Source organism: Oryzias melastigma, linkage group LG23 (assembly GCF_002922805.2).
Source record: "Oryzias melastigma strain HK-1 linkage group LG23, ASM292280v2, whole genome shotgun sequence".
Classification (NCBI taxonomy): domain Eukaryota; kingdom Metazoa; phylum Chordata; class Actinopteri; order Beloniformes; family Adrianichthyidae; genus Oryzias; species Oryzias melastigma.
The window spans coordinates 10,676,691-10,694,067 of record NC_050534.1 but is presented as its reverse complement, the minus strand read 5'-3'; the positions used below and the strand labels follow the sequence as shown (position 1 = coordinate 10,694,067).

General features: G+C 39.4%; 1 protein-coding gene and 1 long non-coding RNA gene across 4 annotated transcripts in view; one reads left to right on the top strand and one right to left on the bottom strand.

Moving 5' to 3' along the window:
- The window catches only part of LOC112154729 (gamma-secretase activating protein), a 36,499-nt gene extending 20,593 nt beyond the window's left edge, over positions 1-15,906 (top strand). For 2 of the 3 annotated variants that reach the window (XM_024285882.2, XM_024285867.2), the window contains 8 exons: positions 316-411; positions 4,756-4,826; positions 4,924-5,018; positions 5,458-5,577; positions 11,362-11,423; positions 12,362-12,466; positions 14,005-14,101; positions 14,236-15,906. In XM_024285882.2, the coding sequence (XP_024141650.1) occupies positions 316-411; positions 4,756-4,826; positions 4,924-5,018; positions 5,458-5,577; positions 11,362-11,423; positions 12,362-12,466; positions 14,005-14,101; positions 14,236-14,339 (750 nt within the window). In that variant the 3' untranslated portion in view covers positions 14,340-15,906. The remainder of the gene's footprint in view (positions 1-315; positions 412-4,755; positions 4,827-4,923; positions 5,019-5,457; positions 5,578-11,361; positions 11,424-12,361; positions 12,467-14,004; positions 14,102-14,235) is intronic. The other variant, XM_024285875.2, reaches the window with a different exon arrangement.
- Positions 5,388-6,274, bottom strand: LOC112154758. The gene is made up of 2 exons (XR_002920699.2): positions 6,043-6,274; positions 5,388-5,855 (listed from the first exon to the last, which is right to left on the bottom strand). It is a non-coding gene; the product is annotated as an uncharacterized LOC112154758 (long non-coding RNA).
- Positions 15,907-17,377: the final 1,471 nt, after the last annotated feature.

The window sequence follows — 17,377 nt, the reverse complement described above, 5'->3', positions numbered from 1 at the left end:
GATTTAATGGAGTTCAGGGCAGACGCTCGCCGTCTATAAGCTATTCCTGGAATGACTCGGGTCTCTGTCACTTTCTTTCCTCCCTCGCTTCTTCTTCTCACATCATCATCATCATTTAGCCCTTCATCACCCCCCCTCCCAAACACACACACACACACTGACACTCAACCTTTAAAATATTGTCATCTTGGCAAAGATTTATGCGAACTTAACTTCACCCCGCTGATTTCTCTGCCAGAATTTGCTTAAAGCGCACAAAACACTCAAGCATTCTGGGAAAAAAAATAATGACTTCTTCATGTTTCGGCTTCGCAGACGGTTGACAAACTTCGGGAGCACATCAACAGACACCTGCCTCGACTGGGGAAGAAGAAGATTGACTCGCTGGTTGTCAATTATGTAGCCAAACTGGTTAGTATACTGTGTGTGAGTGAACTGCTCATATGACTCCGCCCACTTTTTAATTTTATTTTATTTTTTTACATTTCAAAGAAATTAATTTTTTTCTTATTGTTTAATATTCATTTCTGAGAAAAATATTCACAGAATTTAACACTTTAAAAAAGGGGTTTGACATTTTATCCAGGAAGGAACCATGAATCCCAACTGTTCATGAACATCAAATAAATAGGTTAATCATTTACATCTTTAGGAGTTTGTTTTGACACTTTAGTATAAAATATTTACAACATTAACCTATTAAACAGCCGGTCAGTTGTTAGGACCTGCATGGCACCTCTCTTATCCGTAGAGTCTGATCTCTGCTCTGTTCGGAGGCCTTAAGACACACCAACATAAACTAACCAAACCGTGTTGAATCAGGCCAAGGGCAGGGCTGGAATTGAAGAAAAAGCCGACTCGCACCCCCATTTGAGGACTTGCAAATGCGGGAGTTAAAGCGATCAGAGAAAGCCTCTGCGCCCGCAGTCGGATTGGTCGATGCCGCCGCCGCAGCCTTAACCTGCACCTTCAGACTCAGCCGGAAAGAGGTGGAAATGGAAGCGGCTGTAATGGCTTCGGCTTTGCTCCGGCGCACACATGCAGGGTGATTATTGGATTTATTCATCTGAGTGGAACTCTGAGAGAGACAGACCTATTTTAAACATACGGGCCCATGAGGATCCGTGTTACGGGGTTGCTTTATTTTAAGTGCAGCCGAGCGACTCCAGAGTTCCTGCACAAATGTAGGTGGATAGCATTTAGTTCGTTTTTTGCAAGGTCTTACAAAGTGTACGAGAAGAGCACAGTGTTTCTTTTTGCAATGCTCTGAAGAATAGATTTCTTTATTTAGTTCACATTGTGCCACCTAAGGCCTTAGCTACAACTCCCCTTATGGGGGGAATGGGCTGTTTGCAGGCAAAAAATGGACAAACTTGTACTGGGTATAGACAAAGTATCAATGTCGTAGACCACTCAGTGTGTCTGTAAAGTGTTTTTTTTTTTTACTGGCATGCAGTGGACGACTGGTTGTGGCAAACACTTGTACAACATTCTAGACACAAGACGCATTTTGTCGACCTCTCCAAACCCTGCGCACTGCTCAAGGGGGCCCATTAGGTTGTTCAAGTGTCCGTTTGTGCAATCTGACTGTTAAAAAATAATGGAAATTAGACAATCAGAGTGTAGTTTGTGTGGACATCCTAATGGCACTTGTGTCTCACGTGCAATTCTTATGCGTGCAGCATTTTCATACGGTCATTAAGTAGCCAGTGGGTGCACCTTGCTTACAGCTAGCGTGTGATGTAACGAGTTTCCGGGTTCTCGGATACTCGCGATCTGGTCCGGAAAATTCGAGTACGAATATTTGCAACGTCCAAGATCGATGATTCACAATCTTTACATACAATTTTAGCATATAGCGTTCACACTGGACTGTTGCTACCCAATATGATGTTCTCACAGTAAGAGGTTCAGTGCGAAATGTCGAAGTGGTCCAAATCTACCCAATTTCGCTCCAGGCTTTTTCTTTCACAGCTCTATTCCGAAATGATTAATTTCTCCTTCATGATCACTTTTCAAATGGTTGTTACTTCTGTGCGTAGAGCCTGAAGCTGGATGCCGCATGTGGCTATTTGCACAGCGACGTGCGGATGGGAGAGTTTTAAAGGCCTCAAACTCTCATTTATGCACGTTTACATACTATTCATTGGAAGCAGTAGCTTGAACGTGCGTCGCCAAGCCCAGCGTCACTTCAACATACAATTACAATACCCGGAGCATCCATAAACGACTAAGGCTTAATAAAGGCCTTTCTTTCTTCACCTATGTCGCTTTCACTCAGAGGTCACATTAGAGGTCAAATCATTTGAAACAATTCAGCAGACGAGATCCGTCTGCCGTCCGATCCAGTCAGTAAAACCTCTTTAGATGCAACAAAAGTGAAACCTTGGCACCGAACGGCTTCAGCATCGAGCTGACTCACGCCGTAAAGATCCAGGAGACGCTTCTCCCGTCTACAAATAAAGAGCATCTCCTCCTTCCTGCGGCTCTTATTGAGACTAATGGTTTCATCCACACAGGGGAGAAGTCAGGGATGAAATAGATTACAGCTTTTAAAAGCCAACAAAGTTCTGCTATGATGGATTACGACTCCGCTCCGCATTATTGTCAAAGATATTTACCTTTTGCCTCACTGGTTCAAATAACTGTTATGCATTTGTTTTTGGAAAGCAAAATGGCACAAAACAGCTGTTGATGTTGGATTTTATGAGCATTTCTTGGTACTAGATTCTTGTTTTTGAAACAGGAAGTTGTTCTGTCCCTGTGGTCACTGCAGGTTTGTTAGCAGGAGATTCACGCTGTTTACTCATTATGGGCTCATTAAGACAAATTGCTGAGTGCAGATTTGAGCTTTGGGGGAAAAGCTGCAGAAGGATTGCAGAGAATCTGTTGAGTTTCATCATGTGTATGTTTTTTTTTTAACTTTTCAGGCACAAAAAAACAAATTTTACAATCTGATTGCATCTTAGAGTGTTACATCAGCACAAAAACTTGCTTTTATTTTTAGTTAAATTAATTAACCCTTTAAAAATACTTTTAAAACATGTTCTTTAAAATTCAATAATTTATTAGTAATGTAAATATTAAAAATTAGGTTTAATTATTTTTTTGAGTGTAAAAAGTAACCTCTTTACTTTTATCTCGTGTTTTTCTCATGTTTTTAGATTGTGTGAACTCTAAACTTAAGGCATTAAATAATAATAAAATATTTAAATTTGTTTTTCTTAATATATGTCATGTTTTGTCCACTCCCCCCTCATTTTAGATAAACATTTATCACTACAAAAAAGGAAATTCTGGCAGATGATGTCAGCAACTGGGAATTAATGCACTAACTTAGATTTAGCACAAATTATAGTCAATGAGATGAGCTAAAAGCAGATTTTTTTTAATGTAATTAATATTTTATGTGCAAAAAAAGCAGAGGAATGCTAAAGCAAAACCACACATTACTGCAAAAAAGCAAACTGTAAAAACATTCAAAAAAACATTTGAAATTATTTATAGCCAAGTATTCTCAAGTCGAGGACATATTTTGTTTGTTTTCAGGGGAAATAACGTTGAAAAAAAAATCAATTACACCGACTTTACTGTTGTTAGTAAGTTTGAAAAAAAAGATGAAAAGAGATTTTTCCTCAGATGGCTGTTAGACAAATGAAACTAATTGAATTTGCTGCCTGGAGGTCAAAGGTGGATTCTGCTGCTGCAGGTCCCCCACTGCTGCACAGGATGTGGAGCAGGCAGCTCATCTTCCTGTTTTTGTTCAGGAGCTGACCCAACGACCGTCGGTGGAAAAGAAAAAAAAAAACGAGCGCACACTTAGGTGTGTGGCGTGAACGCTGACATGTTTGCTCACATCATGACGCAAATTCTGCTGTTTTCGGTGGAAATGGTTTAGGGGAAATGGGAAAAATGATTAAGAGAAGTGTGGGGACTCCAATGCAGAAGTGATCATTTCATAGTAAAAGTCCTCTTTAAAGTGAGACTGATTAAAATCATGTTTTTAGTGGTTTTAACCCTTATACGGGTGTTAGGGTAAATTTTGACCTGAAGACAGTGTAACGGATTAACATGTTCTTGTGGCATTTTCTAATGATGGAGGATGTATATCAAGAAAATTAGGATTAAAATTGCATTTCTGAGAGTTTTTTATTCAAATCGTTATGAATCAGGAGTAGACTAAAAGAATGCAGTTGGAAAAACTGTGTGATGTAAAACCTAATGCTGCGTTCACACCTAACGAATCCAATGCTGCACGATTCCTGCGCCAGGAGTGTCGAGTTTCAATGTTAATGTAGAGTCACGATCTAAGGTCTTGCGACGTGATTTGGGCGTCAACCAATCAGTGACTCAGCTTTGGCTATGTGGCGATTTCAGTGACCCGATCAAAGGGTAGAAAAATAAAACCAATAGGCCCTATGGACGCTCAGTGCGGGCATTTTCGCCCTGAACTTTCACCATTTTCTTAATCTGCTAGAGTTGCCGGAGACTGTTACTGTTGGGCGAAGAGCCCATGGAGCTGAAGCAACCTTGCCTGCTATGCTAGTTAGCCGCTTGGTGGAGAGTTAGCGAGCGCCACCACCCAGGGTTCGGCAGAACTAACTAGGTCCCCCACCAGGGGGCCTGACAGATCAAGAGATGATCAGAGTGGGACAAAAGCAGAGAATGTGTGATTTTCTGTAAGAGGTCCTTGATTTAGTTTTAATAGAGTAAAAATATTCCATTAAATTGACTAAAGTAAATGTGTTGGTTTAGTTGGAGCTCATCCGTCAGATGTTGGAGTCCGCCTGGGCCAAATACAAACTTGGCTCCCGCGTTTTGTGCTTGTAAGTACTTCTTTGTTCATATTAAGCTCTTTAGCCATTAAAAGACTACAGTCCTCTTTAAAAACATCAGCGTTGATTGGTTTTCCGACTGTTCCAGAATGAAGCGAGGCAGCCCGGCGGAGTGGTCCGTCTTTCACTTCATGTGTCGGATCCTGGAGTCCACGCGGGGTCTCTGCCTGCCCCTTCCACCTGGTACCACTCTTCCATGATTCACTTATTTATGATCTCTAATATAAAATGTGTCCAAAATTATATAAACAGGTTTGGGAGAAATAGAACATATATCAAAGATTTGATATGTTTGCTATTTTTTATGGAATTTGGAAGAATTGAAGCTTAGAATCAAGAAGTAAACCTGGAAAAAAGCCTCCTCACTGCCTGGCAGGATACATTTTAGGGAAGATGTAAGTCAGCAGGATACTGTTTGGCTTTTGCAAATCAAAAGGCAAGAAATTCTTACAAGTTCTTTGGAAAAATCAGAGTAGGTTTGTCGACTCTACATTTCCTTGATCAACAACCCTTAAACAAGACTTTTTTTCAAATAAATATTTCATACCGTGATTTTTTTTTACTCTTTCCAGACAAACAAACAACATTTGCTGCTCTTTTTCTTTTCTCTGTGTCTCTCCAGGCTATCACACCCTGTTTGCTGTGTTTGCGATCCGCTGCCTCCCTCACAACACCTTCCTGCAGTACATTGATCACGGTTTTCTGCAGCTCACTGAAACCTTTGTGTCCCGCCTCATGACAGGTACATGCACACACACACTCGCAGAAGTTTGATATATAAAAATATAACGCCGGTTTTGTTTTTTGTTTCCTGAGCCTCCAAAAACCTTTACAGTAACACAGAAGAAGCAGTCACAGCACAATGTGCTTCTGGGCTTGTTTCTGTTGGCCTTTCTTCTGTACATTTGTTGTACTTGACAGCTGATCCACCTCTTTGGTGTGGAACTCCTCAGCTGTCATTGGATGGACTTTTCTGACAGTTTGTGGTTTTCCTTGACTCTTGATCCTTTGGAATTTGATCTGAGAAAGACATTTTGTGGACTGAAGTAAAAACGAATCAAACTTTAAAGAATTACAAATATATCTCATTATATTTTTCTTTCATCTGTTGAATTAATTACAATTTGTAGCAGCTACGCTGGATTGTAAATAGTACAAATTGGCTTTAAAATTAGCAGCTAAGCTAGCTCTAAAGAGCTTTACTTACCCTTTTAAGAAGGATTTCCACTGGTCCGTCTGCGTTGATACAAAAAAACAGAATGTCTCTCCACATCGCAGTGCAAGCTTTACGCAGGGGTTCTATTTCAGTTCGTTGATGCGTCAATGTTGCTGTAAAAAGCCGAAATATCTTAAACAAGTTCGGATTTCAAAATAAAACATCATTTTTCATATTTAAAGTGACCATGCAATAACACATGTTAACAGTGCAGATAACACCAATGTTCATTTCGGATGTTTAATTTTGGTAGTACAAACACACAACATAGTGTGTGTCTGAATTCCTTCACTACTCACTATATAGGTCACCACATAGTGCGTTAACCATTTTGTAGTGCTATCTGAATCTACATATCCAAAACTGAGTTCCTAGAAATTTCCCAGAAGTCTTTGCGAAAATCCAGTGTGCATCGATGATCACTACATTAGTGAATATAGACCACAATGCATTGCATTTCAACATTTTTGCAAAAAAAAGTGTTTAAATCAAAAATTTTTAACAAACTATCCACATTTTCCTCATCAGATCAGAGTGGATTCATAAATAGAAGTCGTAAAATGTTTGTATTGACTAGATTTTCACTTTGTGGAATCGGTGATGTCATATCAATGTTTACTTTGCATCGTGAAAAAATTGCGACTGACTTTATTCGGTTTGAGTTGTAAGTAACTCATCTTCTATGGGTCACTTCATACTCTCTCCATCCAGATCTCATATATAGTCAATGTACTGAACAAACATTAAAGCTAAAATTAATCTTTAGCCAATGGCAATGCTAATGCTGGTTTGCTAGCTTGTTAAGCTAAACGCGTAGTTTCTTGAAAAGGGTAAGATTGACTAAATAATATAAAACCTAGATGTTCTTAGTCACTAAGATTAATCACTATGCGTCCTTATCTTTTTCTTATTATTTATGAGATGTTTTTAACTAAAGCAACACTAATTTGGGCTAAAATTAGCATCGCTTTAGCTAATGTTGATTTACAGACACATTAATGTGATGAAGAAAACTTACTAAACTTACTAAAGTATTAATACTTATGAGATTAATTACCCAAACACATGGATTAACGAGCTTGTTAACTGACCCCTTTTTAACTTGTAATGCTCTCATGTTAGCTAGCTTAATCTAAAATCCAACAGAAATGTAATAACTCTGTAAAATGGTCTTATTTTGAAGGATTTATAGGAAGGATATTTCACTCCCTCACAAGCTGCCAGTAAGAGCGAAACAGACACGTTCTCCAAATCTACTGACAGAAATAAATACATTCAGCTTCAGGGGTTACATATAGCATTAGAGTAATGTAAGTGAGGCAGCAGCTCTGCTGAAGTCGAGCCTGCAGGAAAACAACATTTCATTGCTCACCTATAAGGAACCGAGCGAGTGAAGAAGATCACTGCATTCCTGAGCTTGTTGGAAACCAGAGTTCTTGCTCTCATTATATGGATTAGCAATTAAAAAGAGATTAAGATTAGATTGATGTTTAGGAAAACGCCACAATCAGACGAATAGAATGTAAAATCAAACAAACACTACTTATGCATTTTTTTTCTTTGTAAGAAATTAAGCTTCACTTTGTTTTTTTAAGATTTTTAGTAGTGGATTAAATCTTAGAAATCTGAATAAAGCTCCTAATGTAACAGCGAAATGTTAGAGAAGATTAAAAAATAACTTGATAGTAGAATGTGAAAGCGAAAGTGAAACAGTCAAATGGAGACATTTTCTATTAGTTTGAATTTCTATTTCATTACAGTATTAAAAGTACCTCCTACAAAGGTGACACATTAAGAAGAACAAAAAACATTTGCATTCAGGTGGCACTTAGACACTCATGCTAACACGTTATCTGCTAATAGATTACACGAGCTATCAAAGCTAAACTTTCAAAACAATTGACATAAACTTTTTTTCTCGCAAAGACTGACGTTTGTCCAACACTTCAAGCAGCAGATACAAGAAGACCAGATGGTTGGAAGCTCTGAAAGTGCTGTTGATAGATTCCATAGCGGTCAAACGGTCTTGTTCCTACTGGAAACTCAGTAAATTTGCTTCAGTTGTTTGTGAAACATGACTGCACCCAGTAAACACACGAGATATGTCCACTAGTTTGGTTGACACGGCCTGATTTGTGCTGTATACTCTCTAGTTTTCTAACCCTGGAAAATCAGTATTCTTGTATTTTATTGGTTCCTTTTTTGATTATTTATGGTCAGAACAAATATTCCTGCATCAAATGAAAGATTTCTGGAAGTCAAAATCAAATAGAAGGGTTCAGAGCCGCTACTGATGGTCATAGTTATGGCGAAGGAGAAACATAAATGCATCTTTTGGTGTCGGACTCTAAGTGTGCTGAAGCTTCTTTGAAGTCCATCAATGTTTCACGCAGCGTGCGATGCGCTCTAGTTATCTGGGCTCTTGCTGTGCAGTTAAGAAAAACCGTTCTGTGATTACAGGAGGTTTAGCCACGGAGACCGGCTCACTGACTGCACATGTTTTCCTCCAGCTTATTGATTGCAATGGGAGAAATGTTTGAAGCAGAGTTAGAACGGCATCAAAACAAACCCTCACCTTGGGAATCCTGAGGGCTGTAAGCTCTCCTTTTATCAAACTGGACATGGCTGCAGAGCGGGATGTTTTTGTGTGTGGTTGTCGAGTTCGTTAAAGCTTTAAACATTGGCGTGCATGTATTTTTGACTAATCTTTAGGCTCTACGTACGTTGGTTTGTTCTCTAATCAAGTTCAATTTTTTTGTTACTTACACACATAATAGAACACAGATACACACATACTATAATATATAAAGTGACAAAACTGTTCAGATTTTGTGTAGTTTCCTGTTCAGAAATGGCAGCGGTAGAATGTCATAACGTGTGTGCGGTGAGTCCAGAAGGACCAGGTACAAGGAGTTCTGGTTATCTCTGTTTTTAAACACACCAATTAGAGTACTGTCCTGATCTGTTGTTGTGTTTGGACCAGTTTTTAGTAGGGAACACGCACAGTGAGAGTCATCTTAATTAGTTTTCAAACACAACTAAACGCTGAAAACCCCCCAAACATGTCCGTTTAATCACCAACGCTTATTTAAACCTGCTTTCATACCGGCGACGAGAGGTGAGGTTCATGGCTGGTGAGAGCCTGACGTCATCAGTCAGATTTACAAACATATGAACCCTACAGAGTTACTTCACTGTTTGATTCTTCCGTTGACAAAGTGTAGCATTAAAAAAGCTAATCAAAATTGTTGTTATTGACTTACTTTTACTTCTAAATGAAGTCTTTGTGCATTTCCTTCTGAAGAAACACATGAATAACCTGTTTGTAGAAGTCGTCCTTTTCTTTCTTCAGTTTTAAAAGTCTGTATCAATGCTCCATAAATTCCAGAGTTTAAACACATAATCCTTAATTTAGAAAAAAATGCTTAACAATATTAAAGACAATCTGTAAAGCTGCCCTTCACTTGCTACCACTAATTATATTATTATTTAGCTGGAGTGTCACATTCTCAGGGCTCAACAGCGCACTCTGTCTTGAGGCAGGCGTACTGCGGGCCTCACCTAACTTATTTCTGATATGCATTTTTAGCGAATAAACAGACTAAATGAGCCATAAACTGGCACCAGTGTAATCAGACAATTTAAGCTGTGAAAAATAAAGCATCCTTTATGATAACAGAAAGACTGAAACAGTAAAGCGCATTAGTCAGCTGCAGCTGTGCCGATGTCTCGTGCATTTGATCAGGAAACTTTTGCTACTTTTTTGCATATAAACCCACACAGATAAAAGTATTCATAGAACAGACATGTCTAAAAAATAATATTTTTAATAATGAAAAAAAATATTTAATTTATGTATTTTTAGGCTATATTTTGGTGGTGAGGCACAGCCTCACTTGCCTCCCCTGACCGCACATCACTGTTTCATACTTACTGTTAAAACCTGACAGACAGCGAATGAATATGAATAACAACGTTTGGTATCATGGATGACTGAGTTACAAGATAGAAATTAGAGGATGGTGTTTCCTCCGTAAGGCTCAGTGGATGAACAGCTTTTATAAATGGTGCTGTGTCAGCACAGACGTTGACACTCGCACAGCTCTATGTGTGTTTGCACCTCGTTTTCGGCACGCAACACATTTTTAACCCGGGAGATGTCACTGGCAACTCCTAAATAGCACACACTCATTGACATACAGTTACTCTCAACATAATATAAAGCAGGGGTCTTAAACTTAGTTTACCTTAGAGCCACTGAAGGCAGAGTCTGGCTCAGGCTGGGCTGTACGGGGTTCCATTTGTGCCAAAATATGTTTTTGCGTCCACTGTCTAAAAATCCATTCACTATGCTTACTGAACAAGTTGATTAAACATTTGTTCATATCTATGTACCACTAAGCAAAATCGTCTGCTTGTCCTATGAAACGACAGGAGCTAACGACGCTTTTCTGACAACCACATCCAACAATAATAGCAATGGAGCTAAATCTGTGCCAATAATATTTGAAACCCAAATAAATCAAATAAAAAAAGAATGTTGGTGTTTGGCATAAAAAAGGTAAAATGTCCAAAACTGTTTGCTATTCTAAAATAAACTTAGTTATTTTCAGCTTCAGTTTTTTCAGTTTTTTTACGTTTCAAAACCTTAAAATTTCAATTTCTTTTTTCACTTTCAACTCTTTTTTTTCCGTTTTCGAGTCTGAAATGTTTAGTTTCAAAACTTTTGGCCCTGTTGTGGCGCGTTGGGGCGGGGCTAACACAAAGGACCAATAAAAATTGAATTAAAACAATTTTTTTGGGCCAAACACCAATATTTTTTCCAATTTGATTTATTTAGGTTTCAAATATTATTGGCCCAGATTTAGCTCCACACCAAAGAGCCATATACCCCACCGTGATTGGTTGGTTCGACAGCGCTGCACACAGCACTGTAAAAGTGACATTCATACAAAACTCGCTGCAACATTGAACTTTCATATTAAGGCGGGGGCCACAAATGACCCGCGGGCCACCAGTTTGATACCACTGATTTAAAGTAAAAATATGAACGCAAACTAGTCTCAAGCTGATTTAAAGCTATTTTTTTAATTCCTTGGTGGACACCATCTTGGCAGGATGTGATGTCATCAGACTAAATTACAATGAAAATCTTGGTAAATGAAGCTAACATGACTGTTGTTGGTCTATTGATTTTTCTCCTATGTAGTAGGTAGTAGGACTGGAGTAAAGTGTTTTTATTGTAGGGTAAAGTTTAGTACATATATATAAACATTTTTTGATAATTTTTGTCTTTTTCTTTGTGTTCAGATTTGGACAACAGCAAAGCCAATGAGAGACTGAAGTTCAGCGTATTGAAGAGACTACCAGAGGTAATGCTCTGTGATTGGCTGATAAACAAAAACTGTATCATCACATCAGTCAATGACTGAAGCGAAAAACATAAATATACACAATGTACTATTGTCTGCTCTTTTACTGGGGAAAATCCATCCTCCAGTTTTACCAGTCTTCCTACTCGGCTCCAATTAAGAGTTTGAAGTTATTTTTGGGATTCTCTCCCCCAAGCCCGCCTTGAGCCAGTCACAGAACTCTTGTGTAACCAGCTGGTGTGTGTGTCGGGGAGAAAGTCGGTAGAGACGTGTGTAGTCACATTATTGTGTAACTTCTACATGGGTCCAGGAGATCTCTCAGCTTTCTGCTGGTGTGTTTCGTCAACGATCAGAGGAATGTCGAATGTTTGGTGTTTCTGTTCTGTTTCCTGCCTGGAAGTTTGGAGAGTTTGGCAGGAGATGCTTAGCAGCTACAACACACAAATATGTGCACACACTGTGTCTGAAAGAGAAAACAGCACTTATTGACCACTTTCACAGATTTGTACCTCTTCTGATGCTGCTAATCCTTAATTCCTGACATTTTGGAGGAAAAAACAATCCCATTTAAGGGTTTAATAATGCTACTTTTATTTTGAAAAACTTGCATCATATTGTAATAGGAGAATTGCGACACTGACAGTGATTCAGCAGTTTTTTTCTCACCTCTGCAAGGTTTTTTAAAAGCGAGCGGAGCAAAATCTCTTCTTTACGATTATTATTTTTAGTCACCTCTGCGTGCGTCGGTGTGATTTATAGCAGCGCTGTGCGTTTCCTCAGCTCACCCGGCAAAGCGCCGCATCTTTGGAAGCCCTCATTAACAGTCCGGTCTGCAAAAACACGTTTGTGATCCAGTTGGCAGAATAGAAAGGACAGCTGTTCACAGGCACCGGGGAGCTGCATGCCTGAAATGTGAACTGTTCTGTGCGGATCTGCAGCTCGTGGAGCAGAGGATCTACCACATGTGGGATCATCCCGTCAGCTCGGCCTCCATTTCCAGAGATTATGTCCGGGCTCTGCTGGAGAAACAAAACAAATACAAGGTAACTTTAGGTCACATCACCATTATTTTGAGTTCGGGTCAAAATTGACCCGTTCAAGTATATACTGGAACAAGGCTTCATCTAATCCTCAGACAACTATTTTTAGAATTAATGTAATCCTATTAGTAAATTGTTGACATTTAAGAAAAAAAGTGAGATTTGTAATATTATGGGTCAAATATGACCCGACAGAATTTTGGCTGTTGTTTGCATCATTTAAAAACTGTAGGTTTTTTGTGGGTCAAAAATGGCTCAATGACAGAACACAAACTACCATCCCTCTCCTACATGAACCCAAACATTCTAGAAGAATATCCACACACATACCTGGGCTGACACCATATTGTTTTCAATGTCCATTTTATAATTCACACACATACATTTTGAGCATAGATTTTTGGGATGTTTATGCAGCAAAATCTTTAATGTTAGAAAGCTATCATTGTCCTTAATGTTTGCGGGTCAAATTTTACCCATGATTTAACCCAATCTGAAATGAATAAAAAACACTAGATGCCATCCAGTATTATTTTTCATCCAATAATAACATGCATGAAATGTTAATGATTAAAAATAGAAAATTGTAGATTTTTTGGTAAGTTTACTCTAATAATAATTCATAAGATATAGATATTATAATAACTCATTTTCTTACTACATGAAATATAAGTAGTGAATTTAGGCAGTTTTTTTTAAGGAAAATGATAGTATATTGTAAGATTTATGAAGCCAAAAAAAATAAACCCATACTTGGCCTGGCACTCATTAAAAGGAATTGAGTTTTGTCTTTATCTTACCATAAAACTATATGGGGTCAGTTTGACCCGTAACACCACAGATTGCTCTAGTGTTTATTATTTCAGTTTCACTCATAAAAAATTAACTAAATATATTTTTTTTGACAGGTTTACTCTAATATTGGGCTATAAAAGATGGAAATTATAATGACACATTTTTATCACCGTAGTAAATTAAAACTTGGTATCTTGTAAGATAAGCCAAAATAATTCTGTAGCCCTTGTGCTATCCTAGGTATGTTGACGTTGGGAGTGGGGTCATTTGGACCCCACAAAACAGTGCGCTGAACTTTTTTTTCAATGTTTTTTGATTTCCCCTGGTGTCCATGTTTATTCCCATTTGTCAAAGGATGGACATCAATGGGTCATCTGGACCCATAAGATAGCACAACAGTGTATTCATGGATGTGAAAACATACACTGTTAGCCATGAGATGTAAAACAATATTGGACACTTTAAAGTATTTTTAGGCTAAATTCAATCATGGGTCAAGTTGACCCGCTAACACTAAACAGGGGCAGCTTCCTGACATTTTCATAAATGATCCAGAAAATCATTTACATAAAACAATTTGCTGCTTTAAGCATCTTCCATTATATTTCGATCCAATGAAACCATGATTGCTTTGCTTTATCACCAACAAGAGCAAAGGTGACTCGTTTCCTGTACTGCAGTAAATTTTCTCGCGTTTGTATCATTTAGAAAGCTCATCCCGGTGTTTTCTTTGCCCTCCTCCTCAGGGAATTGCTGTTACTGGCAGAGAAAAGCCTGGCTTCAGACCTGAGTTCCTGCCTCTTACCTACCTGGCAAACACACTCTCCGATATTGAGGCGCAAGGTAATGTGTGTGCATCCTGCTCAGTTCAGATAGCGAGGCCTTTAGAGGATTAAAACGCTGCAGCCTTTATCGTTTAAAAGTCGAGGCAGGAGGTGGTTGAGGTTTTTTTTTTACCTTCACCGTTTGACTCCCAGCAGCTCCGAACCCATTCGAGGAGCAGGAGAACGTGGACGCCAGGTTTGTGGAGGAGACGGCTCTGATGCAGACGCTCATCCTGCTGGGCTTAGAGAAAAAATGAGGGCCGGCGAAGGAGAGGGGGAACGGACGATCAGGGGTCGTCTCCGCCGGGAGGCCTTCAGGACGTGGAGCTGATGGATGACTTAGAGTTGAGATGCAGAGTAAACAAGCTCTTGCTGCTCGATGACAAATTAGGGCGGGGACCTAGAGATGGAGTCTGCTCTTTAGGAAAAAAATCGAAGCCTTAGAGGCGCGGGGCTGTATGTGTTAACCAAAAGCTTTGTAAAGGGACCAGGAAATTCATCTGGAAACATCAAATCAATAAGTGCAGGCAGCTAACTCATTGCAGCAACAGTTTCTCCTGGAAGCCACCCAACACCACACTCACCTGTTGAAAAACGCAAAACCACGTCCTCTAACATCTTCGATTCAAGTCTGAAAACCCTCTTTGGGTCAAAATTGACCCGTTTTTTAAGGTCACAATATATGGATTAAAAGTGTCCAACCAAAACAAAATCAGGGAGATTTTCATGACAAATCAGGTCTTCAACACATGGGTTTGTACAAGTGTTGCAGGTTTTTGGGTTGTCGGGTCCATGAAGACCCGTACACAGGAGTGTTGTCTTGTAGTTCCCTTAAAGCTTGTCCGGCCACCTAAAAGGATGACATAAAAATGGAACTCACAATTGTCGTGTGTGTGGTAAGTATTTCATCAAGTGTTTGTAAAGCTGATGCACTTATGACATACGGGTGACGCTGTTGTATGGTGTCCTTACGCCGCATTAGTCATTAGTACGGCATGGGTACTGGACCCTCACTGACAGCACCAATTCTGCACATACGGGGTTGCACACACTATCCTCTGATTGTTGAATTTCCTAAATTCCAGTGGTGCATTCACACCGGACACTACTCATGTGGCGGAGGTGTCTAGTTTCATTGTTAAGCCAATGTACAGATGCGATGTGAGGTCTTGGGGTGCGATGTGGACGTCAGGGACTTGGCTTTGGGGACATTATGTTTTCAGTGACTCAATCAAAGGATAGAAAAATACATCCAAGATGGACGTTCAATGGGAGGATTTTTCATCCTGAACTTCAATCTATTTTCTTAACCTGTTGGGGCTGTGGGATTGCCGGAAACTGTCTCGTTGACTGCGGGGCAAAGGCGGGATACACCCTGGACCGCCTGTAACAAAGCCCATAGAGCTGGAGCGATCAAGCCCACTATGCTAGCTAGTCATAGGGCTGGGTATCGATTATAATTTCCAGAAACGATTCGATTCAATTCACAAGAGCCTGAAACGATTCGATTCCGATTTTTTTCGATTCTTTCAATTCTTCAATTCAATTCATTTAAGTTTACAAATTTATACACATTTGTTTAGAAATACATTAAAAATCTACTATTTAATCTGAATATATTAATATTAATCTGATACAGTTCGCATATTGTAAAATGTATTAGTAAAATAATGAGATTGTTATTATCATACAGTGATACATGGTTTCTCTAAAGGAGAAGTTCTAACAAAAATGTTCAGATCATTAACATTGTAAACATTGTTGTGGTTCGGTAATAGTTTGGCCACTAGGTGACGATTGCGCTATAGAAGTACACTATTCAAGAATAAAACAACAGTATGAGAGAAAAAACAAAGTTTTAGACCACAAATAGTTACTTTCAAAGTTATTTGCTTAAAATAGTTTGGAAAATTAATGCCTGTAAGTAAATAAAGATGTTAATTTAGTCCGCATTGTATGTTTTGGTCAACCAAACGTTAGCATTAGCTGCCCTATGGGAAATTCTATTGAATGTTAGCATCAAGCTAGCGGACATTAGCTTTATGTGCTAAATCGATTTATATCTTTTGTGAATCGATTATTGATCTATTAAGCTTAAATCGATTCAAATTGATTTTTTCAACCCAGCCCTCCCTAGCCACCCCGGTGGACGACAGAGCAAGCTCCGCTACTTAAACTGGGCCAAAACCAGATGGAATTAACGTTTAAAACGACCGTCAGAAGTGAAGTACACCATACCTGGAGACACTCTGAATGATCTAGTAAACCCAGACACGCCGACGTGCTTGTCGTTCTGTCCGAACCTAAGCTACTCGCTTAGCATCATCCATGTTTTCCACCGAATTGCGTCCAGTGTGAATGCATCATAACAGTTGGGCTGTGTGCAAAGAGCGCGCACATATCACTTGAGTCGGACTAACAAGCCCTTTGTGCATTTTTCAAGATTTGGGGGGGGGCGTCTGACCTACTTCATCCTTACTTACTCTTATGTGTTGTTCAAGAGTTCACTACCACCTGTCGCCCGCAGCACGCCCATAGAAAAAGATGCACACAATCATTATCACCGATTGGTGTATAGTCTTGATGTTCCGTGCATACCCGGTACAAGTTCACCCATTTTTTTTACCAGAATCCACCCATAAGGGCAGGTGTGACTAAAGCTTAACTCATACCAGCTCTTACGGTTAATAAAGATCGTTTGTATGTATATATTAGACGTGTAATTATTTTCGTCCCAATAAAATTGAAATCCAAAAGTGTCCTGTTGGGTTTTTATTCCCAGAAACAGCTTCTTCAAGGAGTTTTTTTCCCCCTTTTTTGTAGAGCACAGGACAGTGAAGCTTTACTGTTACCAATTAATTTGCTTCAGAGCGGCTGTGGAGCCCCGAGATAAATCGGGGAACCGTCCCAGCACCCATTGATGTAATTAAGAGGGCGAGAGGCAGAACAGAGACAGGAGTGAGCTGTTCCAGTCTTGAGAAAGTCAGAAGAAACTCAAAAGGGGAAGTTTTTTTTTTCTCTATTAGTGTTTGAGAGTACGCTTCACTCCTTTCAGGACGAACAAATCACTCATTTCCTGCCTGATTGCCTCCCACACACTCAGTTATGCAGTCAGTTATGGAACAGTCGGGGGGCATCTGAAAGCTGGCAGCAGCACCAACCGAGGATCACACATCCCGTCTGCGTCCATCAGTTGAACATCGTTTTTGCCCGATCCGGAAATCCAAAAACTTTCATTTGACTCACTTGACTAATATGTGTGTGAGTCACATGCTGGGATCACATGTTGGAAGCA